This window comes from Mauremys reevesii, linkage group 9, assembly GCF_016161935.1.
Source record: "Mauremys reevesii isolate NIE-2019 linkage group 9, ASM1616193v1, whole genome shotgun sequence".
NCBI classification, from domain to species: Eukaryota; Metazoa; Chordata; order Testudines; family Geoemydidae; genus Mauremys; species Mauremys reevesii.
This window is the reverse complement of record NC_052631.1, coordinates 66,035,210-66,048,536: the sequence shown is the minus strand read 5'-3', so window position 1 is coordinate 66,048,536 and position 13,327 is coordinate 66,035,210. Positions and strand designations below refer to the sequence as shown.

The following is a 13,327-nucleotide window of genomic DNA, read 5'->3' as shown; positions in this document are numbered from 1 at the left end:
GAATATCCCTCATGTCCTCTACAGTGAAGACCAATGCAAAGAATTAATTTCGTATCTCCACAATGACCTTGTCTTCCTTGAGTGCTGCTTTAGCACCATGAGTGTCCAGTGGCCCCACCGATTGTTTGGCAGGCTTCCTGCTTTTGACGAACTTATTTTGTTATTCATTTTTAAGACTTTTGCTAGTTGCTCTTCAAATTCTTTTGTGGCCTGACTAATTATACGATGCCTTCTTGCCTCTGTCAGCTTCTTTTACTCTGTTTAGTCATGGTGGCTTAATTAGAGCCTCTATTTTAGTGTTTTAAAAAGTTTCTATGCAGCTTGCAGGTATTTCACTGTTGTGACTTTTCCTTCTAATTGCTGTTTAGCTAGCTTCATTTCTGTGTAGTTCCCCTTTCTTAAATTAAATGCTACTGTGATGGGCTTTATGGTATTTCCCCTCCTCCCCAACAAGGATGGTAAATTTATATTGTTCCACTGTATTCACCCCTTGGACCAGATCCTGTGCTCTGCTTAAAGCAAGAATTGCTAAAGCAAGAATTGCCTCTCCCCTTGTGAGTTCCAGGACTAGCTGCTCTAAGAAGCAGTCATTAATGGTGTCTAGAAACTTTATCAATGCATCCCACCCTCTGGTGACGTGTTCCCAATCAGTATGGGGACAGTTGAAATCCCCCATTATTATTGAGCTAATTTATTTTTATAGTTATAGTGTCTCTAATCTCCCTGAGCATTTCACATTCTGGTCAGGTGGTCGGTAGTACATTCCTACTACTATATTCTTATTCATGCATGGAATTTCTATCCATAAACATTCTATGATACACAGTGATTCATTTAAGATTTTTACTATGCAGCAGAACCCCATTTATTCAACCATCCATTAACTGGCTCTTTGTATTAAATGAACAACTAACACACAGACCAGCAGGCGATCTCTTCTGTGGCTGCTAGATGGTGCTGCAGCCTTTCACTTTCCCATTCTCCAAGTTATCCAAATTTTTGATTATCCGAGCTGACCTTGGTCCCAATTAGATCAGATAAACGGGGTTCTGCAGTATCTGACTCTACACTTTCTTTTGCATATTGTGCCACTCCCCCACCAGCACAACATATTCTGTCATTTCTATATATTTTGTACCCTATTAGTGTCGCACTGACTGTCATCATTCCACCAAGTTTCTGTGATTTTATATCAATAGCTTCATTTAAATACCAGGCGCTCCAGTTCACCCATCTTAGCACTGAGACTTCTAGCATTTGTATACAAGCACTTATAGAATTTGTCCGTCTTTAGTTGTCTGCCTGCACATGATGTAATTGAATGGGACTCTCTCTCTTCAGTTCCTGCCTGCACTTCATCAACTTCCATCCTCTCCTCTTTACTACATATGGAGAATCCTAATTAATAGCTCCCTCCTCCCCCCTGGGAAGTCTGTGTGGTTATATTGGCTTGTGACTTCCATCCATGCCCATGAGCTGGAACTCGCCTCTCGCTGCTTCATAGAGGAGCCCTCTGTGGCCAGGCACTGGGAGGAAGTCTGTGGACTACGCTGTGCTTCTCTTGGCGACAAACTGCAGATTTCAGCTGAGTTGTGGATGCGCAGCACTTCTGAAGCACATAGGGGCGAGCTGCTCCAGACCCCTCCCATCAGCATTTAGGACCTTTCACCACAACAGGAGCACAAGCTCATCAGCATAAACACACAACCCTCAACCCCCGTCCCAACACCAGGCAGCTGGGAGAGGGTTGGGGACAGAGAGGCCCATTCATTCCCAGGCCCCTGGGTCACTCCACTGCAAAGCATTATCCAGGGTCTGTAGGTGCCATCCATCTACGCTGTAACTGGCATGGTTCCAACACACTCACCCCTTGACAAAGCTGTCAGAGGTCCCTCCAGATTTGGCAGCCATGAGGTTCTTGGCCTCTTTGATCCAGACCTGGAGTTCGCCTCCTTCCTCCCGTTTGCCTGGAAGAGAAAGTCTGAATCATCCATGTTTTCAGTCACAGCTTCTCTCCAATCATGGGACGTGACCCCTCTTTGCATCCCTCCACTGGCATCAAACATAAGCCGCTTGTCTTCGCTTGCGAGACTCTTCACGGTCAAGCTCTCATTCACTATTGAGCCATCAATCCTCACCTGCAGCTGGCCCATGCTGCCAGCTTCCATCGCTCACTTGTTAAATTTGCAGACAAGCCCTTAAGTGCATTCTCCCATGCTGCCCCTCATGCTTGGGAGGCGCTCTCTGTAAACATCTGCAAAGCTACTTCATTGTCCTCCTTCAAAACCTACCTTAAAAACGCTCCTTTGCCGTGATGCCTACAGAAAACCTGACAGAGTTAAGGCTGCTAGTCTGCAAGGACCACTGGCTGTTATGTGGACTCCTTGTGCTCCCAGTTATCTGTATCCATCTGTTGTTCCTTGACTTATACTTACATTGTCAACTCCTCGGGGCAGGGAGAGTTTTGTTGTGTGTTTGTACAACACCTAGTACAATGCGGGCCTGGTCCACAACTGTGGCTTTTAGGCACCAAGGTGATACAAATAAATAGAACTGCTGGCTCACTGAATCTCAGAGAGGCTGGCCCCAGACATCCTCATCTGTAATAGATGGACAGGTCCCAGCATGCTGTGTTTTATCTGCCCCTGAATTGCCTGGCCCGATTCAAGCTGGGTCCTGGATCTTGGGAGAACTGTCCCACAACGTAAGACAAGGGCAGCTGATCTGCTCCAGAAGCAAACCAGATGCAGATTGCCAGTGCAGCTCTCCGCTCAGAAGAGTTCCAGGAACCCTGCTCTAGCTTGCATCAAAGCTTTACTGCAATAGAAGCCCATTACTATGAATCTGCATAGCAGGAAAGCCTAGCTAGTAGCACTGCTGAAATAACCATGGATCAGAGTCACATTTCAGAGTTGAAGGTTAAAATATTACAGCTGCTTGGTCCATTAATGGATTAGCTTCTTCCTGAAAACATGCAGTTCCCGTTCCCGGGTGAGCTCTGGATGTTTGGAGACTGGGATTACATACTCCACGCCAGTGTGGATTAGCATCTGGATTTGTTTTCACATATTACCTTATGAGCTGAGGTTCTGCAGCAGCTCAGACACTCACCCTTTTTTCCATTACCCGCCCCTGGGTGTTTGGAAGATGGGATGTACTTCATGGAAACAACCAACTCTCCTCTGTACTGCTGGGAGCCAGCAGAGTCAGCACCAGCCTGAAAAATGGGTAAATCTTAAATTATTACCACTGCAGCCTTGTCTATACTCTAATGTGCCCCAGTTCAAAGGGTTTGTTCTTTTAAAAACCAGTTTAATTAAATCAGTGCAGATGTGTGGGGACTCAAAATGATTTTTACCAGATTGATCATAAAAGACAGACATCTAACTGGTGCAAACCCCACATAGACACTTCTTTTGTTTAACTATAGATAGGTTTCTTATATCGATAACCAGTGCAAGCTGGTGTGTAGACATGGCCTTACTGAAGGTGCTGCCACTCAGACAAACATTCTCAGGGTCGAGCTCTCTCAAACGCCTCCCAGATATCAAGAAGAATTGGACTCATGCAGAATCCCAGACAGCTGGAAGCTCAGCCACCTCTACTGCTTGTGCAAACACGAGTTTGCCATGACGGCAGCTGTTCCACAGTGCCTTACTAATGGCACTCACTGGCCTGCAACAGGATTTGGATCAGGTCCTCGAGGTCCATGGGAGAAAACAGTCTCGGACCGTCCCAGCAGAAGAGATGATGCCAGAGTGTTGGCACCCTGCAGCAGCAGGAATCTACACCACCTTATGAATGTTCATGGACTCCCCTGTTGTCACATAAGGCAGGTGTACCTAAGCAGACCCAGAAAGCCAGACTCAGTGAGAAGGACTTTATATGACTATGGACATATTGATTGACTTGTTCAGTAAGTCCAGTTCTCTGAAGGTTTATGTGGCAAGTGTCTTACTTTATAAAATAACCAGGTGTCCATCACCCTTCTAGGAAGCGGACTGCCTGCTAATGTTCACTTCTATATACAGACTGATGGCCCAGAGTGCTAAGACCCCCTGCGTACATACTCATGTGTCTAGCTCGTACGGCCATCTGTGTCACTCCAGCTACACTGCTTTTTTCAAGCGCTCTCTTGAGCGGAACTAGCACATGTACATCTATGCAAGCTGGGAATCACCCCCAGTGCAAACACAGACATACCCTGTGAGGGACCTGTGTCATTATGTTAGAGGAAAGAGAGCATCTCCCACAATAAAAGGCACTGGCCAGACTAGTGAAGAGCACTGGTCGGGGGAAGTTCACATCTGCTCCAGAGCCACCGTCCTTACTGGGAGGAGCTGTGGTAGATTCCTAGGGTAGGTCAGATGCAAGAGCTACAGAGGCCATACCTTGCCATGCAGGGGGAGACGCTCTTCCAGCTGGCTCTCAAAGTTCCAGGAATCCATCGGGATCTCCACCTCCCCCAAGAAGGTGTTTCGGCCAAAGCGATCATGGTGCCAGACTGAGAACTGCAAGGTTCTTGTGAGCAGGAGGGACTTGCTGATCTCGTACTGTGAAGAGACGAGACCACAGAGCCAGGTGAGCCAGTGGTGGCTTCCCAGAGCAGTTAGGACCATACCTGAAACTTTCACTATAAGGAGGAGATGCCCCTCAGCGCTCCTAGGGAGACTGAAGTCCTCCCACTCCCTCCTGAGAGCCTAACTGGTGTGTTTGACTATTGTCACATACGCCTTTTCTCTTCAGGGTTTCACCCACTGTGAGGAAGGTACCAGGCAATGGCTGCCCAGCTGCACTCCAGGAGTCTAGCCACACAGAGGAGGCATGTACTCTGGGTCCACAGCAGGGACTCCAAAAGCTGCCCACAGAAAAGGGAGGGTAGATTCTGGGAAACAGCCCCAGGAGCTTAGAGGATTTTTATACTGAAAACTTGAGCCTCAGCAAGTCTCCAACATGAGGGACTAAGGTACGTGCACACATGCAAGTGGGCTGGACACATCACTACCTGCTTTGCTCCAGCAGCTTTAGGTGTGTTCACTTGCTGTGTGACTAATCCAAGACCCACAGAGGAGCTGGGCCTGCACACACCCATTCTAGGGACTCTCTGCACTGGGCAGCCCTGGACTCCTGGGGGAGTGGGAAGCACTTTTAGGGTAGAGGTCTGGAGGCTGGGAAGCAGAGAGTTCTGCTCAGTCCATCTCTGAGCACAGGCCTGGCCTTGGGCAGGCACAGTGGAATTGCTCACAGATTTGGGGATGAAGGTTACTGAAACAGGAGGCTCCAGAAACCACTGGAGCTTTCTGGATTCCAAAGCTTTAATTGCTCTGTCCTTTGTGCTCCCTGCATTTATGGTAGGGGAGGGGGGGCTGCCCTGGCATTTACTTATATTGGCTGCAGCACAAACTCCGCAGCAGAAGCCAGTAAGTGAAGGATGCATCTGGCAGCATTCCCCCTGCTGGATCCACACAGCTTGGATTTAGCTGGCTCCCTGCTCAAGTGACTGTACTGCCCTCTGGTGACATTGCTGCGGCCGGGAAGGGCCACAGAAAGCAACATTTCAGAGATGGGAAGGGTGCTCTGAACAGGAAAACGCCCACCCTCCGGTGATGGTGGCAGGATGCTAGGCGAAGCAAGCAGAGCAGGAGAGTGATGTATCTGCAGGGAGGTCACGGCAACCCGACACACAGTTCAGGGCTTTAGCTATGCCTGGCCAAGTCACCACGGCAACAGGGCTACAAAAAAAATGCAGTGACGTCAGCAAGACAGCCCTGCACAGAGACTGTCAGTTATCTTGGTCCCTGCCCCAGTGCTGGGAGCCTCCTGCAGGATTTTCAGAGCTCTGACTCTGGTCTCCATGGGAAATCAGTATTTCTCTCCCTCCCAGCAGCCCCAGCTGAGGTCCAAGAAGGAAGGGGCTATTTTCACTCCATCAGTGAAGCAAAAGGATGAAGCAAGGTACATCTGGTGGTGAAGCTTCCCTGCCCTGGTTCTTATGATTTGGGCCAAGCATCTGCCTCCCCAACTGAGCTTGTGATGGAGCTCTCTTTGGGGTGGGCAGGAGACAGCCAGTAACCCCTGCCCCAGAGCTCACCTTGAGCAGCTCATTGTACAGTGGGTTGACACTGTTGCGTTTGATGGTTGTCTTGCGTTTGCCTTGCCGGGATTTATCAGGCAGGAGGTACGTCTTCACATATCTGGAGTAGGCAAGCAGGCAGTGTCACCCATTTCACGGGCATCTCCCCAGATCTAGCACGTACTCCTGCTCTCTGCCCACCGCCTGCCACACCTCCGTTCCTGGATGGCAGCTGCCCATCTCAGACTCCTAGCACAGGAGCTTGCCTAATCAGTATGGCAGCATGTAGTGCAGGACAAGTCCAACCCTCCCCCCACTCCGCAGTAAGGTCAGCACCTGTGGCAGGCAACTCCCCATTCACCCAGCCCCATGCCCATATCCCGGGCCAGAGGAAGCTTGCTCAGCACTCACGGGTTGGAGCGCTTCTTGGCCTCGTCGGCATAGGCCAGCTGGCGACACTCCTTCACGTGGATGAACAGGGTCTGAGTCTTGTGCTCGTAGCTCAGAGAGAAGGCGATCTCTCCCGTGACACAGACATTGCCGAAGTCACCAGCCTCGCTGTAAATGCTGACCATGCTCCCCAGCGTGCTCTGAAAGTCGTGATCCTGGTAAGATTTATGCTAGTTCTCTGCGCACTAGGGGCGTATTTCCAATGCCTCCCCCCATGTTTGCCCTCCTGACCACTGGACTGGAGTCCCCTTCCCCCAACCAGTTTGCTGTGGTAAGTACTCAGCACCTTTCACACCCTCTTGTGAGCTCTATCAGAGAGAGAAGCTCAAGCTGAAAGTCCAAGGCAGAGCTTGGCACAGTACCTAGCTAACCCTGTGCTCTAACCACGAAACAGTGCTGCCTCCCTGCTTCCTAACCCCAATCCTCACTCAAGCATTTCTTCCTGCAGTCCCGGAGCGGGGGGGGCAGGGAGTGGCAGCAGAGCCAGAGGGACTCTGGTGGCAAAGCCGGAGGGGGGGGATTTGATAGTAGCCTTCAACTACCTGAAGTGGGGGTTCCAAAGAGGATGGAGCTCGGCTGTTCTCAGTGGTGGCAGATGACAGAACAAGGAGTAATGGTCTCAAGTTGCAGTGGGGGAGGTCTAGGTTGGATATTAGGAAAAACTATTTCACTAGGAGGGTGGTGAAGCACTGGAATGGGTTACCTAGGGAACTGGTGGAATCTCCATCCTGAGAGGTTTTTAAGGCCAGGCTTGACAAAGCCCTGGCTGGGATGATTTAGTTGGGGTTGGTCCTGCTTTGAGCAGGGGGCTGGACTAGATGATCTCCTGAGGTCCCTTCCAACCCTAACATTCTATGAGTCTATGACTCACCGAAGAGGTGCCGCTGCGCATGCTGCTTCTGGCCGTCCTCCGGCGATGGATCTCCACCAGGTTGTCAATGTCTTCCTCTTCCTCATCCTGCAACAAGGGATATGGCCATCCATACCAGCCGGAAAATCAAGGCAGCTAGACCCTCTGGCAGCAACCCTGCCAGGGAAGCAGCCCCAGCCACTACGGGTACATCTACACGGCAGTGAGTCCCAGAGCCTGGGTCAATGACTCAGGCTCCCGCTGCAGGGCTGAAGATAGCCATGTAGATGTTCAGGCTCGGTCTGGTGAAACCCGGAAAGCGGGGAGGGTCTGAGTGCCCGGGCTCTGGACCAACCCTCAATCTCTAAACGGCCATCTGTAGCCCCACACTGCAAGCCCGAGTGAGTTAAGCCAGGCTCTGAGATTCGCTGCTGCGGGGTGCTATTTGCTGTGTAGACATACCCGAAGGCTTCTTGCCCAACACCCAGTCCCATCAGGTGTACTCGCCTTGGACCAGGGGAAGATGCCCTGAGCAGGCAGGCCAGCACAGAGGAGAGCAGTGACCTGACTAAGTTCCTCCCCCACAGCCCCGGAGAGCTCATTCAGACAAGATGTGAGGCTGGAGACCCGCAGATGTGCAATAGGGTCTGAGCTTCACTGGGAGTTTAGATAACAGCATGGTAGTCTGCAGCTGAACTGAAATGGAAGGAGACCGGGTGGAGAGCAACTCCCCCTCAATCCCACAGGCCTCAGAGAAAGGTGGGGTGAAGGAGAAGCCTCCCTCTGTTAAGCAAACAAGTTGATTCAATGCAGCTTAATAGGCTCTCACCACTTCAGTTTTGAGACCTGGGACCGACTTGCTTCTGTCTCCCATGGAGCCGCTTTCACTTCCCAGCTCCTCCGGGCGTAGATCAATCACTGACTTGGTGTAGTCTGTGTCAGAGACAGGAAGGTGAGATGCCTCCAATCCCAGCTGTTAGTGCAGTGCTAGCACGCTGTTACGGGCGTATCTAGTGCTCGCTCATCCACTGGTCAAGGTGTGTTACAGAAGTGGGGAAGCTTCGCTATTCCCTTTTTGAGGGCGGAGGAACTGAGGCGGGGTGAAGTGACTTGCCCAAGGTCGCTCAACAGGTCAGCAGCAGAGGCAGGAACAGAATCAAGGTATCCAGACTCAGCCCTGCGCTTTGTTTCCCAGAGCACAGCTGCCAGGGTCCCCAGGCGGCAACTCACCTGCAGGCCTCAGGGTTCTCCTGGGATTCTTCTTGAATATGGTTTCATTCTCATCTGCGGACGCTGCACCATGGCTCCCCACACGAGCCTCCTATGAAGGGAAAACAGGCTGCTCAGAGAGGGGGAACTAGACTGTGTATAACCCCCAACCTCACAGGGCAGGAGAACCCGATCACTGCAGCGGTGGTAGCGGACACATACACTTTCTGAGCCAGCGGGAGTAGTGTCTCTGGAGCGGGTGGGGATGGGCAAGGTGGATACGTTGGAGCCCACAGAACCAGGCCTTTGCTTCCCCTCTTGGAAAGTGACAGTTTTATCCAGGGAGTTTCTCCTGCAGACAAAGGAAAAAGTCAGACTAGCTCTGTACCCATCCAGCATGAGAGCTCTTTTTTTTTTTTGGGGGGGGGGGGGAGGGGGTACTGCCTAGCAACCAGAGCTAGCTCGCTTATCAGCCAATATCTTGACTTTCTCAACAAGCATCGGAACAGCCTTCTGAGTGACATTAGAGCATCTCCATCTACCAGCACCATGTGCTAAAGGAATGAGCAGGGGAAGACATGGTGGAATCCTGCCTACCCAGTGTAAGATTTAAACACAGTTTTCCCCTAGCACTGCATTTTGCACTTGCCATTCTGCCTGCATCACAGCCAGCTCAGAGTTATCTACTGTTTAGGCTGCAGCAGCACTGCTCCCAGTTCCTCTCGTGGCTCCAGGCCTCCTGGGCGTATCAGGACTTTACAGGCAGCTGAGCACCAGCCTGTTCAGCACACGGACCGGAGCAGCAATGGGCTCTAAAGGGACCAGGGTTTGGGAGACAGCTGTACCTGTTGGAAGGGGAGGGGAGCAGCATCTCGAACAGGGTTAGGGAGACATCTCCCCATTAGTGTCTCAGCTAAGCATTCCTGGGAAGTGGGATCCCAGCTCACCTTCAGAAGCATCCCTAAAGCGTGCCCTTTTCCTCCTACTCCAAATCTTTAAAGGACCCTCCATCTGCCCTTTGAACCATTTACTTAAGGCAGGGGGGAGAGGGGGAGGCAGGGAGAAGACAGCAACACAGGAAGTGGGAAGAGCCAAGCATCTGACAGCTCCTGTTGACAGTTTCGGGGCATAGGAATCAATCTCTAACCTGGAGCTGACACCTGTGCCAGCGGCATTGGGTCTATACCCATCCAGACTCATGTTCTCCATGGACTCGGTATCACTCTTCCCATCTCGGGGGTCCAAGGCTTCAGGAGGCATGCTGGGAAAAAGAACAGATCTGTCCCTATGGTAGGAAAGGCAGTTCCAGACTGCAGTGCAGGAGGCCCCACCCCTCCTGAGAGACAGGGAGATCCAGGGTGTCAGCCACTATGCTGTATGGCAATATGGGCCTTTGGGGCAACTGGCAGCACTTTGATTTTTGCTGCACAGGGCCTAGAGGAAGATACCAGCCCCTGAACGCAGCCATTTTATTTATAAGGGCAGGAGATGGGTTTAAGATAAGCAGAGCCACATGGTGGATTTGTAGATCAATAAGAGAAAGGTTTGATCAGATTAGACCTGCATCAGACCACCACCACACTGATCATGGGAGAGCTGGATCGGCTTGGAGACCTGTTGCAGCTCTCTGGAAAACTCCACTGGAGGGTTGGGTTACACAACAGCAAATCCTCCTCATCTAACAGCATCAGGAAGGGGCCTGGAAAGGAGCATCAACAAGCTGAGGGAACTTTAAAAAGGTCTGGTCTATTTTAGCTGTATACGGTCTCCATAAGCCTAAGAGGCATTACCGGACAGCCACCCTAATTTACATTTTCATGCCATCACCCAGATAAGCCACTTTGGTGCCAGATATCAGAGAGGTAGCCATGTTAGTCATTTATGTGCCAGAAAGCATAATGGGCTGGGATAACATCCAGCTCCCGTGGTTCCTCTTTTGGGACAACAGATTCCAGCTCAGCGCCCCGTGGCCGAGGGATAGTATCATTCCCACCGCAGGCAACAGGAGGACATGGTTGACCATATGAAACGATACAAGAGGCAGAATATCACACAAAGCCCATGGGACACAAGCACAGCCAGCTGATCAAGTGCCACCGACAAGCACCAAAGCATCTCACCAACAAGGGGAGGGTATCATGCTGGGGGCCTTCTGGCTGAAGGAACAGGGCAAGAGCAACAGCACTGGTTTAGCCCTTCTGCAATTCATGGTTCTTGGCCAGTCTTACATCACACCTTGAAGTGATTTTCTAATACGCCCATCAGGCGTAGTATCTGACTGTCTGTGCGAGGGAAACTGGGAGTGACAGACAGCCCAGGTCCCCTGCCCCACAGCTGGGAGGGCAACTGAGGAAGGAATCTTCCCCAATCTATTTGCCAAGGCCTAGAGATCCACAGTCATCTGCTGTCGCATCCGACAGCAAGACTCAGTCTGTGCCAGGGGTTCTCACAACAAATTTTTTGGTTACCTCAGAGTGCAGCCACCAACTCTTGCTGATGGGCACTCTAACAAACCTGTTTCTCTGTCCCTGCCTCCCACAGCTCTTCAGTGAGAGCCTGCCCCGGGGAAAGCTGGGTGGCCTGGCAGGAATGGGGGAGCTGCCTAAAGGAGTGCCCCGGGGACCAAAAGCCACAGCTGCCTCCAGCACTGCACGCTCTGACCTCGTGTGTCTCCAGATGTGCTTGAGGAAGTTGCACGGTGCAGGGCACTGATCCCTGCTGGTGGCACCAGCACATACACCAAGGCAGCACAGCTCACTGCCTTTGGTACCAGCTATTCAGGGGAACAGCTGGGCACTGCTTTGCCCCCGGCCCCAATCTCCACCCATGGTTTGGAAGCTGACATGGCCGCATTTGAGAAATGCTGGTCTATGCCCTCTACAGCTACCAGCCCTCTTCCCATTAGAGAAAACATCTTCTCAAAGCCCATTGCTCTGCCCCATGCACATGGATTTCAGGTCATTGCTTCCCTGAGAAATCTGAGGTGAATGCAGTGAAGGTGGGAACTAGTTCCCTCTTTCTGCAGAGGCTCCAATAGCGGACACCTGCAGGATGGACTCAAGACTCACCTGGGCGCCTTCTGTCGCTCCTGGGGATTCTTCTGCTTTGCCATGGGGGAGTCTTTTGGATCGTTCGACTGTGCCTGCTGGAGAAGGGTTTGCCCCACTGTCTCCCTTTTGTTGGCTGGAAGAAAATAAAAAACAATGCCAAGGCAACCAAGATGGCAGGAGAGCAGCCCAGGAGGGGCAGCCTGCAGAGACCTCAGGCATCTTATTTCCCCATCAAAGTGCTAACTCTGACATCGCCGTGAGCAAGAAAACAAGTGCCTCCATCCAACCTGGAGGGCCCCCTGCGGTGAAATGGGGCCTGTGTCCATGGTCTCTCCACATGGAGGCCGCCAACTAGGCTGCATCCCAGAGGTGGTTTTTTAGGATAGGGCCCCTCCCCACCCAGAGCTTGGCTGTTCCTACCTGGAGGTTTGCGCCGAAGGGACATTCTCACTATGTCGCTCCCCAGCCTGTTTGCAAAGCGATTGATTCTTTGGTCATAGAACCAGTCACCGGTTGTCTTCTTCAGCTCTCTGCAGGGGAAAGAGGCGGTGAGAGGTCATTCTCACCCTGTGTAAGGTCAGTGTTCTCTGCTTCCTTTACTCTACCACCCTGCAGGAGGAAACACTGTTGGAGGAATACAGATGAGCATGGCAATTTTAGGATGCAGATGCATAGAAAGACAAGATCTCAGCCCCAAAGGGCTGCCAGGCTAGCCCTGGGCATGCAGTCCCAAAAAGGCCTGCATACACTGTCAGCAAGGAACAGACACAGGATGCCTGGTGCACAGGCAGCAGAAAGCTCTCCCGGTGTGAGCAGCAGCAGGAGAGATGCTGCAGAGCTACAAGTGGGCGAGAGACAAGGGACACAGGTAAGGCAGGGCAGGAGAGGTGAGAGGGGTCTGTTTTTCACCACCGAAAGCTTGCCTATTGCCAGCTTGGTGCAGAAAGAGAATGGGACGAGGGGCGTTGGAGGGGAAGACTCATTGCAGAAGTGCTTGGAACAGACTGGGAGGGAAGAAGAAAGGCTGGACTCCAGGGTAGGTGGAGAGTGGAACAGCTGTGGCAGGAGATAACCAGGACAACAATCAGCAGCAATAGAGAAGGACGGATGGGTTTTACAGATGTCGGAGTAAGCCGTGAGGTCTTTGAAAGAGCCTTACTGTGTGTGGGAGCAGGGGAAGAGAAGAGCAGGATGGCATCCAGGTTGCAAGCCTGGCGACAGGGAGGATAAGGAAGGCAGGCACGGTCTGGGCAGAGAGAGACACTCAGCCTGAACTCTCCCCAGGGTAACACTCACGCTTCCTTGGTGCAGACTTTACAGCGCCAGGTGCTGTTGATGCTGTAGGAGCGGCAGTCCCGACACACCAGGTGGTTGCAGCCACGACAAGTGTTGGCCTTGGGGCTCACCCGGCCCAAGCTCTGCTGGCACCGGGCACACGTCCTCTCGCTGTAGCGCTGACTGCCCCGCTTGGCCCCTTTGCGCCGGATCTCCAGCAGCTCATTCTTCAGCCGCCTGTTCAGATGCAAAACCCAGGAGCAGTCAACCACACCGAGCCCTGCGTCGATGCTGCCTCTTAGAGCAAGTCAGGACAGGGCAGTGATGTCTGGGCAGCCACCATTTACCTCCCCAACCAGGAGGGGCAGAACACAATACCAGTAGGGCAGCTAACTACAAGACCCATGTCCATCCCCACCC

At 51.9% G+C, this 13,327-nt stretch overlaps 1 protein-coding gene across 6 annotated transcripts in view; it reads right to left on the bottom strand.

The window, feature by feature from the left end:
- SYTL4 (synaptotagmin like 4) overlaps window positions 1-13,327 on the bottom strand; it is a 37,445-nt gene that overhangs the window by 3,672 nt on the left and 20,446 nt on the right. For 5 of the 6 annotated variants that reach the window (XM_039489411.1, XM_039489412.1, XM_039489410.1 and 2 more), the window contains exons 3-15: window positions 12,929-13,144; window positions 12,053-12,162; window positions 11,651-11,765; window positions 9,730-9,843; window positions 8,805-8,934; window positions 8,604-8,694; window positions 8,203-8,306; window positions 7,395-7,481; window positions 6,485-6,663; window positions 6,092-6,194; window positions 4,392-4,553; window positions 3,112-3,217; window positions 1,868-1,967 (exon numbers count right to left, since the gene is read on the bottom strand). In XM_039489411.1, coding sequence (XP_039345345.1) covers window positions 1,868-1,967; window positions 3,112-3,217; window positions 4,392-4,553; window positions 6,092-6,194; window positions 6,485-6,663; window positions 7,395-7,481; window positions 8,203-8,306; window positions 8,604-8,694; window positions 8,805-8,934; window positions 9,730-9,843; window positions 11,651-11,765; window positions 12,053-12,162; window positions 12,929-13,144 — 1,617 coding nt within the window. The remainder of the gene's footprint in view (window positions 1-1,867; window positions 1,968-3,111; window positions 3,218-4,391; window positions 4,554-6,091; window positions 6,195-6,484; window positions 6,664-7,394; window positions 7,482-8,202; window positions 8,307-8,603; window positions 8,695-8,804; window positions 8,935-9,729; window positions 9,844-11,650; window positions 11,766-12,052; window positions 12,163-12,928; window positions 13,145-13,327) is intronic. The other variant, XM_039489414.1, reaches the window with a different exon arrangement.